At 45.3% G+C, this 20,597-nt stretch overlaps 1 protein-coding gene across 3 annotated transcripts in view; it reads left to right on the top strand.

Annotated features, from left to right (window-relative positions):
* The window catches only part of Palm2akap2 (PALM2 and AKAP2 fusion), a 301,240-nt gene that overhangs the window by 63,501 nt on the left and 217,142 nt on the right, over positions 1 to 20,597 (top strand). For all 3 annotated transcript variants that reach the window (XM_050118976.1, XM_050118965.1, XM_050118985.1), the window contains exons 2-3: positions 2,569 to 2,649; positions 9,935 to 10,065. In XM_050118976.1, coding sequence (XP_049974933.1) covers positions 2,569 to 2,649; positions 9,935 to 10,065 — 212 coding nt within the window. The remainder of the gene's footprint in view (positions 1 to 2,568; positions 2,650 to 9,934; positions 10,066 to 20,597) is intronic.

Here is a 20,597-nt window from a genome sequence, read left to right as displayed (position 1 = left end):
CATGCCTGTAATCCCAGTACTCAGGAGGCTGAGGTAGGAAAATGATGAGTTCAAGACCACCCTGAACTACTCAGTGAGACCTTGTCTCAAAAATAAAGAAAGAGTGCCCCTCTGGTAACAATTATGGACAGATACTGGTTAACGGGGACCAGAAAGGAAATCATTACAGTAATCCAGATAGAGCAAAAATATAAACATTTAAGCTTCTGGTATGCTAAAAGGCCTAACTAGAATATCTACATTGGTGTCATTAAGAAAAACACACAGAAAGGAGAGGGTAGGATCAACAGAACCCTTATCTTTCAAGAAAATGAGATTACGGGATGATTTGTGAGAGCAATGTCACTTGCTGAGATGAATACAGAAGGACCAGGTGTGAAGAGAGGATGAGGAGGACGAGTGAGGTGCTTGCTGCATGTATTCATGGGAACAGAACACTGGGTTTGCCATCCATCACTATCACAGGATGCTCCATACGGGGATGTGAGCTAAGAGGAGCAGCAGGATTGTGGAATTATGGGATTGGTGAGACCGAAGGTCTCAAGAGTTCGTGGTTTGCTTTTGGTTTAGGGAAGAGGAAATCTGGAATCAAAAGCTAGTCAGGTGAGAGACAGTTTTCTGAGTCCATGGTGGTCCATGTAAGCAGGTGTCAGGGACCAAAAGTGTGTTCCTCTAGGGCGCCCCGCTCAAGCTCCTGTGACTTGACTCATGCCTAGTTCCAAAGAGAGGTAGATGGCAGACTGTGGTGGTGGCAGACTCTGGGGGCCCAGCTTGCTTATTAGCCTAATAGGTACTAATTGTCCTGTTTAGCGAATGGTTTGTCAACATGAGGGCATCTTAAGAGTTAACATTTTCCATACATAAAAAGGTGCAGGGGTAGGAAAGCATAGGAAAGTTTTGGGAAAGGCTATACACACAGAACACGTGGATCATGGGTACCTTGTAGACACAGCATATTATCCTGTTCTGGATTTAAATGCAGGAAACCTGTGTGTCTTGGTAGTCAGTGATCATGAATGATAAAGTCTAATAAACTTGCTCTTTAGGATCCCCAGGACCTGGGTGGAGGTCCTTCCTTATCATGAAGTATCTCAAAGATGCTGAAACGTGGGCTTTTCCTCCTGAACCCTGCTTTTCCTATCTACTGTCAGAAATGTGATGCTTTGGGGCATTCTCTGGGATTCTGTAGTATCAGTGATATGCTCTTGACTGGAGTCCTTTGGAAAACGATTCCTAAAACACCCACAGGTGTAATTTGGCTATGAAATTCTGTCCCTACCTAGATATTGCATTCTAGCGACTCAAGATCATGAACTGATATTTCTCAAAGTTTATGTATTACATTGATTTGAACAGCAGTGATCCCCAGAAACACGGCACTGCATAAAGCAAAGCTTCCATGAACGCTAAGCGTGGCAGCCAGACTTCAACATCACTGTGTCCCCCAGGGTTTGGCTATTGGGTTGTGAAACGCCCATATGTCCTGCCTAGCAAGTTTCTCCCTATGCTGGACTAAAGGAAAGTGATCCACTACTGAGCATCTCTCAATAAAACACCGCTGGATACTTCAGCAGCGAAACCCTGGCAGGTCTGCTATGGGAAGGGCTAGGCCTCTCTGTTCTTATGAGTCACGTTCCTGGGCTGTTTATTGTCTGCGCTGGCAAAGTATAGAGAAAAAAATGTGAGGTATGCATTCCAGTGGAATAATGGTGGTAGAAACACATCCCTCTCAGCCGGGTTTCTAGGCATTTTCCTAGAAATAAATGGGTGGCAAAGAAAATACTAGCGGGATAGTGGTGAATGAATGCTTGCTGCATGATAAGCGCTGTTCCAGGCTTCCTATATGTGTCGTCTCGCACATAAAGACACATTACAGCCGTGTGGTTTGGGCAGTCTCCGTTCAGGAGGCCCAGGGGGCTAAAAACTTACTTAAGGCACATAGCAATAGGCAGAGCCAGCGCTTGAACCCAGGCAGATCCTCGTTTGATTTATCCTCACCTCAAGCAAGCCCCACCCACATGAAATGCTTTGCCACAAGGCTTGCTTAAGCAGGGACCACCCCTCTCGTTTGCCTTGTTTGGAGTGTCCGGCTTGATGATTGATTTTTCCAAATTTAAAACTGTACTATATTATATATGCATGTGATTTGAATGAAAAGAATCCAACCCTAGAACCCCCTCCACAACCACCACCACCACCACCACCATTTCATCCTGTCTGCGGTTTGTAGCTGCATTGAGACATTTGTAGTCTTTGTCTCCAAATTAGCCCAGCACAACACAGAGAACAGTGGGGTGTGTAAGTGTGTGTGTGTGTGTGTGTGTGTGTCCTTTCCTTCTGAATGAAATTGCTTCTCGTGAAGCCCACCGCAGACACATTCAGAGAAGGCTGCTGCCTGCAGTCCACCCGGCAACGGAGGTGACGCCACGTGCGCCCAGCCTCTCTGGAAGTGTCTGCACAGATGTGTACCGTTTCCACTCCCTCTCCCTGCCTTCGGATTCCTGGAGCCAACACCCACCCACTCTGACAGCCTCTCTTTCTCTCTCTCTCTCTCTCTTCCTTTTCAAGGAAAAAAGAAAGAGGCAGACAGAAATCGAAGGGAAGAGAAGGCAGCTGGACGAACAAGTACTGCTGCTGCAGCATTCCAAGGTAAGCAGCCGAGCCCAAACCTGGGCGTTATCAGCCCTGCAGATCACACCTCTCAGAGCCGGGCAGAGCTTGCCCTGCCGTGGAGGCGCAGCGCTGCCTGAGCCAACCTTTTCCGTGCAGCCAGGAGACCGTCTCTTGGATTTCTATGTAATTTTTCTCAGATTCAGGCATCCTTAGCGCATCCAGATTTCTGCGAGCAGGAGATTACATTGCTGCTCCCGAGCAGCACGGTAGATATATATAGAAACTGGATGCGAAGAGTCCACATGGTCCCACGGTTGTTCCTCTTGTGTATTTTGTACGGAGGCTCCAAAAGCTGCGCTTCACACATAATGGACTTTTCGGAAAGGAGAAAGAAAGACTCTTTCTTACTGGGGGGGGGGGGGGAGGGGAGAGACGAGCCAGTGTGATCTAATAAAAGGACGATACTGCACATTTCAGATTGTTTATCTATTTTATTTTGACTTTATAACATTGGAGATGTCCTGTCAGAACAAGGTCAAACCTGGCTTTCAAATGATTTGACTTAGTTCAGTGTCTGTTGTACCTTATTAAGAAGAGAGGGAAGGGGAACCGTTTTTGATTTTTTTTACCCCTTTAAAACATAATGCACTTACGCACTGTAATTGATTACAGTACAGGAGACAGCTCAGTCACTGTCACAAACGCCCTGCCAGTGGCTGAATATTGCTTTCTGCATGTTCAGATAATAATGTGGCCACGTTCATGGACCAGCCAGGAGTTGTTGCTTGCCTTTGACTGTCCTGGGCTTTTAAGAAAGAAAGAAAGAAAGAAAGAAAGAAAGAAAGAAAGAAAGAAAGGAGGGAGGGAGGGAGGGAAGGAAGGAAGGAAGGAAGGAAGGAAGGAAGGAAGAGAACCTCCCGCTGGCCTCAAGTTGCCATGACCTTGTGTGTGCAGAACTGCTTTTCTTGAGGACTGGTTGGGAGGTGGCTGCTCATGGGGTGCTGCCCTGTGTGCATTACTGGGACCCTGCGACAGAGTGGGCCTTGACCCTTGCATGTCTCGTTCTCTGGAAAGCCAGGCTGTGCTAAACGAATCCTCAGAGTGAGACTCATGAGCGAGCTGGCTCATAAACCAGAAGAGCTGCCCGACCTATATCTGCTCAGCATGCTTGTGAGTTCACTGTGAACTTTAACCAGAGACATGTGTTCCAGAGGGGAAAAGGCAGCATGGTGCTGATTGTCCTTTTTCTGTCTGTCCTGTCGCTCCGTCTCCAGCCTTTCCTGGTAGTGGCCCGCACTGTGTTCAGATGCTGTCGCTGTCTCCTGACAACCGTCCTGGGGGAGGACTGGGGCTAAAATTAGGAATATCTTTCTATGGAGGCGGGGCTTACAAACACTAACAAGACTGCACAAGGCCAATCTGGAGAGAGCAGGGTCTCTGGCCCAGAGTGCACGCAATTCACCCCCTATGGAAGAGAGACTAAGAACTCGGTTAATCACAGGGTAAAAGGAGAACTTCCTGATAAGGGTAGATGCTGCGGCCGACAGCCTCTCTCCTCCCAGCTCCAGCACAGCACAATACCTTTGTGGTCCTTAACTCAAAGTCAGAGGGTGCGCATGTCAGAGACCATGTTCCTTTCCTCCCACTTGTCACCATTCTGAGTGCCAGAGAAGATACCAAGAACTCATTCATTGCTGGTGTCCAGCATAGTCTTACGCTGTTCTGTTCATGCTCCATGCATCCCTTCCTCATCCCTGCATCCACCTGCCCACCCATCCAGTTTAAAGAAACAATAGGACTTCATTGTACGTGAGGAAGCACTGAGGTTCCATAAGGGACTTGGCAGCATGGGCATCAGCCTGAGTCTGGCTGGCAAAGGTATATGCAACACTTGCACCCCTGTAATCTGGCAAGTAGGAAATGAGATAGGCTGAAGGTGATTGTTAGCTTGGTAAGCAGAGACCAGTGTGTGTATGCGGATGGATCACTGGCCTCAAAAACTAAAAACCCAAAAGCTCCAAAGACCTAAAGCTCCAAAGGTGGCAGTGTACCTCAGGTATCACCCACAGGAATGTCCCGTTTCTAATCCCTGGGAAAGCAGGAATATTGATAAGGCAAGGAGAGGCTTACTGAATGCTCACATAAAGCAGCCGGGATTCCATCTTCCTTTGTTCTGAGCTCAGCCTTCCTTAAAGTGGCTGTCTGGTTTTCATAGGCAGAAGAGGGTACCTAACTGCGGGGATAGGATCTCTTTGGTTACCAGAAGGGAGTGAGTTCTGCTTTAAATGAACTGACCGTTGGCAGAACTGCGTAGTGAGTCATCAGTCCGTTTCCAGCCTGATGGCCAACCCCTGGATGGAGGAAAACGCGCTCAGGTTGTTCTCCTTCCTGTGTGAACTTTTTCGGGGGAGAGCTGCTTGCTGCCTCCACACTCCTGTCAGCTCAGAAATATTCACCATTCTAGCAGCTGCCTGGGACTTCAAACTCGCAGCAATCATCACAAGATAGATGTCACTCTCTGCATCTCCCAGTCTGCAAACAAACTCATGATGGCGAGGAATTTGCTCAGGGGCACACAGTCTGTTAAGTGAGGGAGGCTAAGCTGAAGCCCAGGGCTGTCTGTTCCCGTGGACAAGGCTCTTCCCAGGACGCTGTTCTCTTCCAAAGGATGGGCCCTTTTAGGCGATTTGCCAGACAGGTGCCAATTGCCATCACCACGGGCTCTCTTACTCTCAATACACTTCATAGGCTACAGAAGATTTAGAGCATGTGCAGACATGTCAGCGTGATTATTATAGGTTCTTTAAAATAGTAAGCATTAGGAAAGATGTCAGTAAGTGACATTTATTTCACAAATTTACAAAATCCCAGACACTCTTGGAGAAAGTAAATATTCTCTGTGCAAAATCAATTAGAAAAGCATTAAAACTGGGTTTCATATTTATTAAGATACAATTTTGATGTTCTTTGTATCCCTCTCGTATCTGTATTTACATATATTCACATACCAAATGGATTATGGATGGTTATTGTCATACACTGAGATATGAATTATTTAGACAGACCTACTGGTCTCCTGTCAAAACAAATAAATAGAAAGCAAGGAAGTGGTGTGGGCACGGGTCTGTTTGCTAAATATTCTCGCTCATTGTGACTTTTGGGAGTGTATGGTAACACAGCCTACAAATCACAACCCCAGAGAACCTAGACAGCAATGAGGACACTAACGGAGAAATATGTGGATCTAATCTACATGGGAAGTAGAAAAAGACAAGATCTCCTGAGTAAATTGGGAGCATGGAAGCCATAGGAGAGGGTAGAAGAGGAGGGGAGAGAAAGGGAGGGGAGTAGAGAGAAATATATAGCTCAATAAAATCAATATTTTTAAAAAAGGGTGTATGGTAATGCCACAGAATAGGATACCATGACTTTATATGGCAACTGTGAGCAATTCCTTACTGAGGAATTCATACAAATGACCAGTGTATGAAATATTACAGCCATGACAGGAAACTTTTAGGTGCTGTGTTTGGGTGCTTATCTTTAGTTAATAGCTAATGTTTTATGTAAGAATTCCCAGGAAATACTCAGAAATTAGCCCAGTAAACAATTCTGATGGCTTTATTAGTTTTGCTTGTTTATAAGATGAAGGATTGTGTCATCATTTCAAAAACAAAGAATGAGAACATCATAAGACAGCCAACTGCACACTTCCCATGCGGATGTTCCCCTGACAGGCATGTGATTTATAGAACCCCACTTATTGCTGTAGATTGGAATGTGCAGTCTTGGTTACAGGCTTCATCAGCCTTGGAGTGAAATTAATTTATATTGACATTTGTATCCAAATTGTCTTTTTAAAAACATTTTATATGTGGGCTCTTTTGAATTCTCAAGCCATAATCTTTTTATGAAATCTTATCTGCCATTGTGGTACTCATGTTTTTTTTAACCATACTTGGGGCTGGGCAGTGGTGACCCACACCTTTAATTCCAGCACTTGGGAGATAGAGGCAGGTAGATCTCAGTGAGTTCAAGGCCAGCCTGGTCTACAAAGCGAGGTGAGTTTTAGGACAGCCAGAACTGTTACACAAAGAAACCCTATCTAGAAAAAAAAAATCATACTTGGGAAGATTTTCATCTCAAATGTTTGCCCACAAGCTTGTCTATACTTCAGTAGTTTGAATTTATCTAGAATTTATCTTTCAATAAGGTATGAGGTGAGGATGAAGCTTTATGTTTTCACTCTCAGTGAGCCACAGCATGATTTATTAATTCATCCTTCGCTCATTGATTTAGATGTCATCTTTATCACATGCATATTTCACCCTTACACTCAAGTCCACCCCTTGTGATTCGTTTCCTTCCATTTATCTGCTCACTCCTGAGCTGGTACCGTTCTCATCTAATCCCCATAGTTGTGGTAATATATTATAATGTTTCAGGAAACAAGAGCCATCATTATTCTTTTGAAAAAATGGTTTTGGTTTCTATCTATGGAAACAGTGATTTATTTTTATTTTTTTCTATAATATGACTTGTGATAGCGTGAATTAAAAAAAATAAATCAGTGAATGTCTTACTTACACCAGCCCAGGCTGAACTTAATTTTCCTCTTTTGCCCTTTGGTTGAATGGCTAGAGATTTGTCTATGTTATTAGTCTTTTCACAGTCCCAGGGTAGAGTCTATGTTCCATGTGTATGACAACATGCATCCCTTGGGACGGCCACATTGTGGAGTGTTGGTCAGCACTGTCAGGAACAATTGCTAGCGTCACATCTTCAGTCCTATTCAGGGGCGGGCAATTCTGACCGGAGCTTTCTCCTCTGTAAAGTTGTCGTTACATTCTGAAGACCACAACCTTTCCTTTAGGGACAACAGAATGGTGGTGGGGGTGGGGGACACCAAACACTAAATTGTGGCTGAGAAAAATATTCATCGTCAACCCATTAAGATCATTCATTGAAAAGCTCTTAAGGTATCAGGAGCCTTATTGCAAAGATATTAAGGTATCTTTTACTATTTTGAACCTTTAACACTAATTCAGATTTTTCTTGGTTATTTGTATGTATAAAGCTCCAGTGTTAAAAAATGTAAGCATTCTGGGCCAATGGGATGATCCACTGGTGAAGGTACTTGCCTCTGAACTTTTCCTATCATGTCCATGTTCTGCACTCTGAATTTGAGTGAAGGGTAAGACTCCATCACTTTCATTAGAGGTTTTGGATTGGCTTCTTCCAAACTATGAAAACAAAAACAAAAACCCTCTGAACCAAAGCAATATCTTATTGGGCATAACAAGGAGGAAAGGGAAAGACTCGAGGGTTAGGAGAAGGGGGGAGGGAAAGGGTATGAGAGAGCAATGAGTCAAAGCAGATACCAGGCTGGGAAGGTGGCTCAGTGGAAAAAAGTGCTTTCTGTGCAAGCCTTGTACCTGAGTTTGCATCCCTAGAAACCATGTAAATGCCAGGTGGGCATGATCACCTGCCTACAGTTCCAACCTTGAAAAGCCAGGATGGGATTCCCCAGAGAGAGCTGGCTAGTAAGATTAACCAAATTAGGAAACTCTAGGTTTGATTGATTACCCCCTGCCTCTGTGGGTCAGGTGGAAAGAGCAATTAGGTATGGTTCTTGACATCAACCTCAGGCCCCAACGTGGATATATACATGTGCATGCATGCCCACACCCATGCATAAATATGCATATATACAGGCATGCCACATATACACACAGAGAGAAATGGGGAAAAGTAGAAAATAGCTATTGTATCACTCTGAGTCTTAGCCACTTTCTTTTAGAGAAGTCGAGTTATCCACAGTCTAACCATCACCCACAAATGCAGTCAATGATAACTTTAGTATGATTACAGGTGGGTGGATGGTCTGGAGTGAAGGATAAACTCATGAAAGGTAGGGAGCAAATCCTATCTCCAGACGCTTTAGCTACGCAGTAATCACTTAAAGGTGAGAAAAATCATGTCTTTAAGTTACCATTGAAAACAACAAATTGAATACTGTAAGTTCACCTTGATCTTATTGGCACAGTATTTTGCCTACGTGAATGCATGTGAGCCACTGAAGGGTTTTATTTATTTATTTATTTTGAGGTGGGTGGGTTTGGAGACAGGGTTTCTCTGTGTAACAGCACTGACTGTCCTGGAACTCACTCTGTAGACCAGGCTGGCCTTGAGCTCCCAGAGATCCCCCTGCCTCCACCTCCTGAGTGCTAGGATTGAAGGCCTGTGCCACCACACCTGGCTACTAAAGGGTTTTTTTTTTTTTAAGAGAAAGCATGATATTGGACTTTTTAAAAAGACCATTTCAATATGGCCTGGATGTCACATGGGCTTAGAAAATCTTACAATGGGGCTATAGTGGCACAGAAAAATGTCCTTGTCTTTTTTGAGACTCAGATTCAAATATCAACGGGAGAGATGTCATGGTGTTCAAGATTTGCTTTAAAATGCTTTGGCGGCAGGGCTGGATAAATAGTTCAGTGGTTAAGAGCACATACTGATCTTACAGAGGACCTGAGTTTGGCTCTCAGCACCCACACTCCACAGCTCACTACAACTGCCTGTAACTCCAGCTCCACGGGATCCAGCGCCCTCTTCTGGATTTTTAGGGCACCTGCACTCACATATGTGCACACATACACACACAAACACATATACACTAAAAAACTTTAAATAAATTGTTTAAAAGCCTTGATAATGTGGAAAAATAGCAAGATATTCACAGTTATTAAATCTGGATATATATTTTTATGTTTACTCTATTTTTGATTTTTTTTTTATAAAAAAGAATGGCTAATAATAGAAAGCACAGACACCAACCACACTCTCTCAAGGTCATCCTTTCCCCAGGTCAGGGCATCGGTGCCTTACTTCGTGTAGGTCTCTGCTGAAATGTCACCTCATCAATGAAGCCCTTGAGACCCAGTTCATAAATACAGCAATGCTTTCTTTATTCCTCTCCCTACTTCCTGAATTTGCAGAGTCATTGTGGGGGTGCATCTATATGTACATGCATGTATGTGAACATATATATGGAAATACACACATATGCATGTATCTGCGTATGTGAGCAGAAACTATGCTCACATATTTAAGAACATAATAAAACAAAAAGATGTAGAAAAAGCACAGTCCAGGAATCCTGGTTGCTTGGCCAAGCAGAAGTAGACAGCCATGGCAGGGAGTCAGCCAGTGGTCAAGCTGAACGGTTGAGTGGTGGATCTGATGGAGAAGACCTGCCAGTCCGGAGAAAGTGTGGGCCCAAAGGTATCATCTTACCTGTTGTCTTCCCTCCTTCCCACAGTCCAAAGTGCTCCGGGAAAAATGGCTGCTGCAGGGTATGCCTGCGGGAACAGCGGAGGAGGAGGAAGCCAGGAGGCGGCAGTCTGAGGAGGATGAGCTCAAAGTCAAGCAGCTTGAAGATAACATTCAGAGGTAGGTGATTCCCGGTCTGCAGTAACTGCTGCTCTCCTGTAGGGGCCACTTCCTCTGTGCTTCGACCTTTCCCTGGGGCTGAAGACTTGCCTTCCTAAATAGATACTGGTGTTGTCTAGCTTCTGTGTGAATCAATGTTATTTCTAATAATGCTAATACTGTATTGGTTGAGCTCAGCTAAATGGCTCTAAGCTGTAGGTGGGATGCATCTGCTTTTGTTTTCTGCACACCAACAGGCCACGGGCTGCTCTTACTGTCTTTCTCTGGCAAAAACAAAGGGTCTGGAGAGATGAGCAGAAACAAGGCCTACACTTAGAACTGCCCATAAACTAGAGGCTAAAGCATGCTGGTAGCCACAACTCATGAAGGAGAGGAGATAGGGGATCAACTTTTGGTGGAGGAAACACAGATAAGAGAAGGGTAAAGGGTGGGGGCAAACAAATCCATCTTCCATAATCATGATTGTTGAGCTGAAAAGGGAAACCACAGAAGAGTCAGTTATTGAGAAAGAATAAAAACTCAAACAGCACAATAGGGGCAGAGGCAGTGAGGGAAGAGGATAAAGAGGGGTTTGGGGGTACCGTCCAGAGTCTGATCTTTACTGAACAGGAAAAACCAGAAGTGACTTACAGACAGGATGTCACAGAGCCTCCGAATAAGGGAATTTATGCAACCAAACATCTTTCTGTAGCTCCAGCCTTCCACCCACTGCTCTGAGCTCTGAGTCACTCCCTTGCAATGCATTAGATTCTCTTAGAAGGGACATGTGGTTCAGTTTGCGAATACTAAAGTAAGCCCAGCATGGCGATGTGGTTTTTGTAGTGTCTATACCCTGGAAGTGGAAGCAGAAAAATCCAGCAGTTCAAGGTCATCTTAGGCCAGTCCTGGCTGCCTGAGACCCACTCTCCATTCAAACTGGGCGTAGCTCAGTTGGTAGAGCACTTGCCTGGCATGCAGACGGTCCTAGGTTTGATCCCTAGCTCTGTATACACCCACTTACATCAGTTACAGTGGTGCACACCTGTACTCTCAACACTTGGGAAGTGGAGTCAAGAGGGTGATAATCTGAAGGCCATCCTCTGCTACCTAGAGAGTTTGAGGCCAGCCAAAGAGGAGGGCAAGAGCCTTGTCCCTAGAGGAGGTAGCTAGTCACTGTTTTCTGCTCTCTTCTGGGTTGTGGCAATCAACATTCTGTTCTTGACTTGCTGAATATCAATGAGGCAAAAAAAAAACAAATAAACAAATAAATAAACAAAAAACCAAATAAACAAAAAAAACCGATGAGGGTCTTTGAAAGCAGATTTTATACATATTCCTTGTGTTTTCAAAAACAAATCTCAGATGCCAACATCTATGGGCTTTGCTTCCTGTTGGAATATTCTACTGAGGAATCCCATAGTCAACTATTATCAGTGCCTTGGCATGGCCCTAGAGTAACACCAGACCTCACAGTGGTGCTCTTGGAGATTTTAGGCAGCCAGATCCAGACTAGCTTGCTCTGTTTCATATCTGTTCCTGTCAACAGGCTTTGTGGCTTGCCTTGTGGGTTTTTTTTTCCCACTTTCTAATGTAATAATGCATTCATGATTTTTCTCACTGCTGTGGCAAAAATACCAGATAGAAACAACGTAAGAGAGGGAGGATTTGTTTGGGGTCCTGGCTTCCAAGGGGTCGCTGTGCAGTTGTCAGGCTCCGTGCGTTTGGATGAGATATCGCAGCAGCAGGCATGTGTGGCCATGGCTGTCCTCATGACAGAAAAGACACAGAGAGGAGAGAATGCTGGTCCTCTGCTGGCTTTCTTCTTTTTCCTTCCTTTATTCCACTGAGGTTCCAAGCTCTGGAATTGGTGCTGCACACGTTCAGGTCGGGTCTCATTTGGGAGCACCTTCACTGATACATTCAGGAAGGAAAGGTGGAGGGAGAAAAAGAGGGATGGAAATGAAAAAAGAAAGGTTGGAGAGAGAAAGAGAAGGAGGGAGAAGCCCCAGCTCACCAACTGCCTAGGTGACTTGAAATCGTGGTCTAGTTGACATTGGAGCTTACCCATCATAAATTAGGTCTTATTCAAAGGTATAGTGTACTCTTAAATTTCATTGATTAATGGTAACTTTAGACAAAATTTGTTCCTCTCTCTCACTCTTTGGAATTACCCCAGTGAAGTTGGGAAATCTCTCGGAATAGTAAATGAAATAGAATGAACTCTCAGCTCTGCGGGCAATTCTCTGTGTGACTGGGCAGTCTCTCATGGTCTGTGGCCTCTTTCCTCATCTCTTCAGTGAGAGGTCTCTCGGGATCGTCTAACCATGACATTTTTGAGGTTCTCTCACCTGAGGAGTTGGCTAGAGAGCCTTCCTTTAAACAAATACACCTGTGCAAAGAAATGTCCCTGGGGTGGCAGGAAGTGGCTTTGGATACAGGTCAGAATATGGAGGAGGTGTTTATAAGTTCTCAGGAAACAAAAGGCCCATTTGTAAGTAACTGATTCACTGCAGAGATGACTAACCCATCCGAACAGCTGTCAGTTCGAAAATATGTCACATCAAATATTCACTGAATAAAATATTGAAGTCTCAGTTGCTAAGCAGGAGAAGGCCATGTAGCTTTCAAAAAAAAAAATCAAGATACAAGATACAAGTGGGTTAGTCCACTTTTTCTCTGATTGTCTCTGATGCTTATCAGAATGCATTCTTAAGAGTTTCCAAACAGGTAGAAACCTTAGGCTTGAGTGTGTATGCGTTGTGCCATGGGATTTGGCAACCACTGAGACAGCCCTCACTCATGGCTATTCTGGAACCAGCACCCACGGAAATGTTCTTTGAAATTACAAAGGATGCTTACTTGGGATTCACTGTGTTCTCTGGACTTGCTATTTTTAGCTCTGTGGTGTGCTGTTCTTTTGAAGTAGGCGCGGGACAGTCCACACTGGCGTGCTCCACTGTTGCTGTCCCAGCCTGGATTCCTGCCCCACATGCGCAAGCACACTCCCAAATACAACCTATTGAGAGTTGCCATTTTCCCAAACCAAAACAATACTATATACTACATACAGTACTATATACTACATACAAATAGGCTAGTTACTGCAATTGTATCTATCTTCCACTGTTAGCTCCTTTACAAGTGTTCTTTTATGATAAAGTCTTTTGAGACACATGTTACTAAGTGCAATCATACTAACGTTCATGTCATGCTGTAGGAAGATGGACAGGCAACATGTTCCTCCTCAACCCCAGAAATTTCTTACGTTGAGAAATATATTGTTTTCTCATGACTTGGGAAGTGGAGGCTCCAACCTCCCGCTACCAGTTTTCATGACTGGCGAGACAGCCTCCTTCAGGTTCATGCAGGAATTGCAGGCTCCACTTCTGGGGTGGCTCCCTTTGGTCTCTTTCTGGCGCTCTTTAATCCCGAGTGTAGCCTCTTACCTGAACACACCCTGACTCTCTGCTGGTGTACCATTATGTAAAAACCTCCCAGTGGAGCACTGGTGAACCTGCACCACCAAATTTGACCAGACTTGGAGTCTGGACTCTGTATGTGTGAGCTGATGGTGACTAACCATGTGATGTCTTTGTGGTTGAGATCTGTTAACTGCATTGATGAAAACAGTGCCCACCTTGCAGGGTAGGTATAGTGCATGAAGGTCCCATGCAACCATATAGAGACAGGTACAGCAAGCTGAACATGAGCAGAAAGAACACTGTTACTGTCTGTTCCATCTCTCTGGAGCAGGGTTTCTCACAACACAATTGTCATTTTAGGTCCAACATTATTTGTTGTTGGAGGCTATCTTATACTGTGCGTGAAGTTTAAGAGTATCCCTGGCTTGACCTAGGGATAGCTTCCGGTTGTTCCATGCCCCAACTCTAGTTAGTACAAAAAGAAAAAAAAATGACTCCAAACCATACTAACTGTCCTGAATAACAAAATCACTCCAAATAGGCCACATATAAAGCCAAGAGTTCTCTGTTACTGGCTATTTTCCATCACGGGGGCAAAATACTTGAAAAAATCAAATCAAATTAAAGGTAGGAAATGTATTTGAGCTTAGGGTTCCAGAGATTTGCACCCATGGACACTTGACTCCTTTGTTTCTGGACCTGTAGTGAGGCAGGGCATCATGGTGGGGCATGTAATAGGAGAGCAAAGGTGCTTGCCTGCGGCAGCCAGGAAGCAGAAAGTGAGCTCACGTGTGTGGCAGAGGACGTCCCGCAAGCCCTGGGAAGCTGCAACTCTGCACATGCATTCATTATCTGCAGGAAGAGCCCAAGGCCTTGCCTCTCAACACTGCTGCCATGGATTCATATCCAGCTTGTTAAATGATACCCCCAAGACCCCACCTCTGAACACTAGAGAAAAAGTCTATGAAACTGACTCTAGGAGGAGCTTAAAATTTAAACCAGTCAGCCATGGTAATATAATCCTAGCACTTGAGATGGAGGCAGGAGGATCATGGTTTAAGGCCATCATGCTAAGCTATATGATGGGAGCCTGTCTCAAAATTCAAAACTGGCTGTAAATGAATTTGTATTTAGGCTGCGGACTTGCAAAAAAAATGACATGGAGACTTATTATTAATTTTGAAAGCTCAGCCTTAGCCTAGGCTTGTTCCTAACTATTTCTCATTAACAACCCATTTCTTTCTATCTACTTTCCTTCGTGTGGCTTGGTTACCTTTACTCCGTATTGCCTGGCCTGCTTCCTCGGTGCCTAGCTGGCAACTTTTTTTCTTTTTCCCAGAGTTCTCGCTGATCAGAATTCTCTGCTATACCTCCTGCCTAGTTATTGGCCATTCAGTTTTTTTTTTTTTTTTTATCAAACCCGTCACAATGACATATCTTAACACAGTATAATCGAATATCTTGCAACCACAGGCTGGGTGTAGTAGCACAGGCCCTTAATTCCAGCACATGGGAGGCAGAGGCAGGCAGATTTCTGTGAGTTCGAGGCCAGCCTGGTCTACAGAGTGAGTTCCAAGATAGACAGAGCTGTGTAAGTAGACCCTGTCTCCAAGACAACAAAATTCAAAATTGGAAGAAAAAAAAAAAGGCAAACCAGAGCACAGGTGTTGACTTTAGAGTGCAGAACCTTGAAGTGTTTCTCACCCGCCTTAAAGCACCGAGACAGGAAAGTACCCTGTTGGTACACCCACCGCTGTGCTGGCTTTGCAAAGGTAGTCCTTTTAGGGTCGCTCATAAAGCCACAGACTTTAGGCTCGAGTCAGTTACCTGGCTGACTCTTAGCTGAGTCTGCAATGGCGCTGGGGAGCCACAGGTGATAAGCATTCCCTCCTCAAAGGCTGAGAGTGACAGGGAGCCTGCACAATCAAACGATTCCTATTGGAGCAAGTGTCATTCTTGCAAAGGATCCTGCTTTGGGATGAAAACTCTATTCCTGCGGTTTCCAGCCTCTCTCTGGTCCCCTCCCTACCTTCCTGGGACAACACAGAAAAGACCATCTTCATAGACAGTTGAAGCCAGGATGCTTACAATTTGTGTCAGCTTCGGATCCCAGCACAGCAAAACCTCTTAAACTGTACTTCAGGTTTTCAGTGTGACTTGGTGACAGGAACATCGTGTCCCAAGCACTGTATCTCACACTGGCTTTCCAGGAGTTGTTAGAACAGTGATTCTCAACTTGTGGGTGGTGGCCCACTTGGAGGTCTCGTAGCCAATATCCTGGTATCAGATATTTGTATTATGATTCATAACAGTAGCAAAATTGCAGTTACGAAGTACCAACAAAAATGTTCTTATGGCTGGGGTCACCACAACGTGAGGAACTGTTATTGAAGGGTCACAGCATTAGGAAGGCTGAGAACTCCTGCATTAGCATCAGCTTGTTTGGTGTCTAGCAATGTAGAATCAAGAACGATAAAGATGGTGGGCACATTTCATGCAAAGACTGAGCCCATGGAAGAGCCTAACACGAGGAAGGCTTACAGCTTCCCTCCCTCTGGACAGTTGCTACAGTTGAAGGAGCTGGGCAAAGCTATCTTCTTTGATAATTAATTCCAAGCCTTTTGGTTTATGGCAAGCCCCAAGTTTCTTTTCTACAACAAACTTCAAAATAGTAATTTTCAAATCTGAAAGCATTATGTGCCTATCGCTTGTAATATTATTTCCTCCCCTTCTGCTTTCTTGGTAGAATAGAAGTGTTGATGCTTCTGTTGATAATTTCTTACATGCCTTTCACTCCTCATCCATCCTGCAGGTGGTGTGTGAGACAGAGTATTGGCTCTGCTGTTCCAATATAATACGTGAGGCTGGCGACTTTGTAAAGAGATTTGTTTGTCTTAACAGTTTTAGAGGGAGGCACACACACACACACACACACACACACACACACACACACACAAAACCATCACCAAATGGCATGGTGCCAGTTCTGGTGAGGATCCCTTGATGGCCTCACATCTTGTTAGATGATGTCACATGATGTCATAGCAGAAGTGTGTATGAGAAGAGATGCCATGCTAAGACACAAATCGGACAGTGATTCTGGAACCAGGATCTCTCGCTTATAATACCTGGTTCTTACAGGAACTCAGGACTCCCAGTGACCTAAACAAATTGACCTGAGCCCAACCCTTTAAAGGTCCTACCCCCTCTCAGCATTGGCCTATGGGGGACTAGACTCCAAAACCAGGTACTTTTGCAGATATACAAACGCTTAAGCCCCCTTCCTCTGCAGAACCCGATTCCTTAGCACACTAATGCAGTGCTCTTCCTTCTCCCACCCAGAACCACCTCCGACATCTAGGCTCCCTCACCGAAAGCTGAAACTCTAAACCTTGGCAGTGAGTGCGAGTGAGTGACGTCAGAGGGATGGGCAGTACCAGGAAGGTTGAGTCGGGGTGGGCGAATTACCAGCCCATTTCCCAAAGTTGTGGTTCTCATTCCCTTTCTGAGACTTTTTTTTTTAATAACATATTTGGAGCACAATGTTCCATTTTGTTTGTATACAGCGCATTAAGGACTGGAGGCCTGCATGTGACCTTTCTAAAACCACAGGATTCACGGGACCTCTTGCTTCCTGCTGGTCAGAAGCTTCTCTTGTCTTACTGCTAGGCCACTTTGTCTCCTTGGAAACAGAATCTCTACTAGAATAAAACCTGCTCAGGGCATCCTAATGTCATTCCTCAAGCAGGGAAATACAAAGGTAAAGGGGGTGATGATGTCTGATTACTGCTGGTGCCCAGAGAATTGCGGGGACACTCGAGAGTAGGAATGTCGCTTTTGTTATGCTGTGTGGCACGAGAGCTGCCGTCTGTGCCAGTCTGCTGTCTGTCACTGTCATAAACAGGGACCAGAACAACCTGGGGGGAGAAAGGGTTGAATTGGCCCATACCTTGACATCACAGTCCATCACTGAGGGAAGTCAGGACAAGAACTCAGTCAAGTAGGAGCCTAGAGGCAGGGACTGAAGCAGACAGAGGCCATGGAGGACTTGCTTACTGACTTGCTCCCAGACTCACTCTCCTGTTGGTTTTTGGTTGGTTGGTTGGTTGGTTGGTTGGTTGGTTGGTTGATGGTTGGTTGGTTAGTTGTTTGTTTGTTGTTCGTTGGTTGGTTGGTTGATGGTTGGTTGGTTAGTTGGTTGGTTGTGGTTGGTTGGTTGGTTAGTTGTTTGTTTGTTTGTTGTTGGTTGGTTGGCTTTGTTTGGTTGTTGTTTTAAAACAAGGGCTCACTATGTAACCATGGCTGGTCTAGAGCTCCATATGTAGACCAAGATGGCGTTACACTCATGGAGATCTGCCTGCCTCTGCCACCCCTCCCCCACCAGTTATTTTTCTTACATAGTCCAGGTCTAGGGATGGCACTGCTCACAGTGAGCTCCTTCCTACATCAATCAGTAATCCAAACTCTGCCCCACAGGCATGCTCCTGGGCCAGTCTGATGGAGGCAGTTCCTTAAACTCTGAGGTTCCTTCTCCCTGGGTGTGTCTAGTTGACAGCTGAAACTAACTGTGACAAGGCCTTAGCCAGATTCTACGTGCCGGGGCCAGACCTCCCTAAATGTCATTGGCCGTCAGTTGTCCTAGATGAGCCATGTGGCATCTTGGTGACATTAGGAGATGCAGCTCCAGATGAGGTGGAGAGAAATGTCACTGCTTTAAAGACTTCTGTTTTGTGGATCCCTCGGTCACATCCTGGGGCAGTGGCAATATGTACACGCATACGTGCCTACTTTTATCCTTGCTGGTTGTTAAAATTCTCCCTCTGCCTCTTTCTTGAACCACCTCAAACAAGGCCTGAGGTGATGGAGAAGGGGCACCGAGGAGCTCAGATAAGTCTCCCATCAGTTGTAGAGTGACGGGATAACTCCTCTCAGAGGAGATTGTAAATGAGTCAAGGGGAGGTGGTTATAGCCATGCCCTGTGAGAAAAGTTGAGAAGCAGTTCTGGTTCCAGAGTGCTGCTCAGTTTCCCTCCTGCCAAGGGACTCTGGGAAGGCTCTTTTACACTCCTGTGCCACACACACACACACACACACACACACACACACACCTCAGCAGGAATTCCAGGGTTGTTTTTCCCAGGAAAAGCCTGCCAGGTCAGATGGAGGCTGAGAAAGAACATCTCCGAGTGCAGAAAAGAACAAAACAATGGAGTAGAAGGATTTGAGAGGAAAGCAGACTGCTGTGTGCAGACCAGACTGGATAAGAGAGAGATGGGAAGTCCCTCCGCAAGCAGTGCTTCTAAAAAGTTGGAAATCGCCAAAATACATAGTATACGTGAATGAAACTGTCAAAGAATTTTAAAACTTAGCCACGTTTTGCATGTGTATGGCTCGTGGGTTCCTTCTTGGTTCGGCAAGTCCAGGATAATCAAGGGGCGGGGCTCATGGACGAGGCACTTGGAAACTTTCTTCATAGCAGTTTGATATGGCCATGACATTGAAGGGGTGCTCTGTCTCCCTGTGCTAAAGACTGAATCCAGGACTCTCAGTAAAGGCTGTATCACTAGGCTGCCCCTCCAGCTCCAACAGGCCCCTCTAACTGAAGAGGGAAAGGACAAGGGGGCTTTTGTCACAGTCACACAGTGACGTGCTTGTTTCGTGAGCCACACACTAGCACCAGCTGAGACAGAGTGTGGTAAACTCGGGTCACCACATGATGTTTAAGAAGTGTGCCTGCTGCAAACTGGATGTCAGAGAGGGGACCATGCGCCCCAAGTCACATTCTCTTTCCGAAACGATACAATATCACCACTTTCATTATTTTATACCCCCTTTGTTTATCTGGAAAGTTAATCCCCTCCCCCACCTCTCAACTTAATAGTGGAGAAGCTGAGCATGGCCAAGGCCCCAGGGCTCTCAGGATGGCCCAGCTGGGCCAGGCATTCCCTGCAAACTAAGCCAGGAAGTTCCTATGTGGTCTAGGCCAGCATCAAACTCATGGTTAGCATCCTGCCTCCGCTTCTCAAGTGCTGGGATTTTACGCACAAGCCACCACACAAAGCTGATAAATACTGGAGTCTTTTAACATTGTGATTGACCCATTCAAAACAAAAAAACAAGCTGGGCGGTAGTGGTGACCGCCTTTAATCCCAGCACTCGGGAGGCAGAGGCAGGCAGATCTCTGTGAGTTCGAGGCCAGCTTGGTCTAGAAGAGCTGGTTCCAGGACAGGAACCAAAAAGCTACAGAGAAACCCTGTCTCAAAAATCCAAAAAACCAAAACAAACAAACAAACAAACAAAAAACAAACAAAGAACGAGTCAAGTTTAATGTGTTTCCATTGGAAGGAAGCTTTAGAGTCAAAGAACATAAACTTTAAAGGCTGTATTGGTATGTGAGCTGAAATTCAACTTTTGAAGGAACCAGACAAGAAAATGAAAACCCTTCCTAGACCTCAGCAAGGCTTTTGTCCCTTTCAGGCCCAAGCAAGACCCCAGATCTAGACTTGAGTTGAGGCATGATGTCATTCTTAGGAAACGGTGGCCCCGTGGATGTGGGAATGGAGCTCAGCTGGCAGTGTGGGCAGGGTGTTATGGGTGTTGTGTGCAGACCAAGCTCACTGGGCTATTCCCAGTTCTGTCACCTGCTATAAACAGCTGACAGGGCCAAGATTCTCTTGGAGGCTGTTGCTATCTCTGCTGTGTTGATTCTCCTTCAAGAGGAGGGGAAGCATGGGAGCAGAAGTGTGAACAGCATCTCTGTGCTCACACGGTGCATCTTCCATGACAATGGTTGGCCATAGAGTGGTTCTTCTCGCAGGTTCTACTAACCGTTTAAAAGGTGGTAATCTCAGGCCTAACCACGGAAGGAGTTCCAAAGAAAAAGATCATAAGAGAAGGTCATGGAGGGTTTGGGGTGCTGGGTGGAGGGAGGTAAAATTTAGCCTAGAGATCAAGCAACACTATTAAGATTTTCAGAGTAATGAACCAGGCGATGGTAGTGCACGCCTTTAATCCCAGCACTCGGGAGGCAGAGGCAGGTGGAGCTCTGTGAGTTCAAGTCCAACCTGGTCTACAGAGCAAGTTCCAGGAGAGCCAGAGCTATTACAGAGAAGCCCTGTCTTGAGAAACAAAG

The sequence above is a fragment of the Alexandromys fortis genome, unplaced genomic scaffold (genome assembly GCF_014885135.2).
Source record: "Alexandromys fortis isolate MF-2015 unplaced genomic scaffold, M_Fortis_MF-2015_v1.1 scaffold_18, whole genome shotgun sequence".
In the NCBI taxonomy this organism is placed as follows: domain Eukaryota; kingdom Metazoa; phylum Chordata; class Mammalia; order Rodentia; family Cricetidae; genus Alexandromys; species Alexandromys fortis.
Note: the sequence above shows the minus strand (reverse complement) of the source record. Positions and strands in the feature narration are given on the sequence as shown.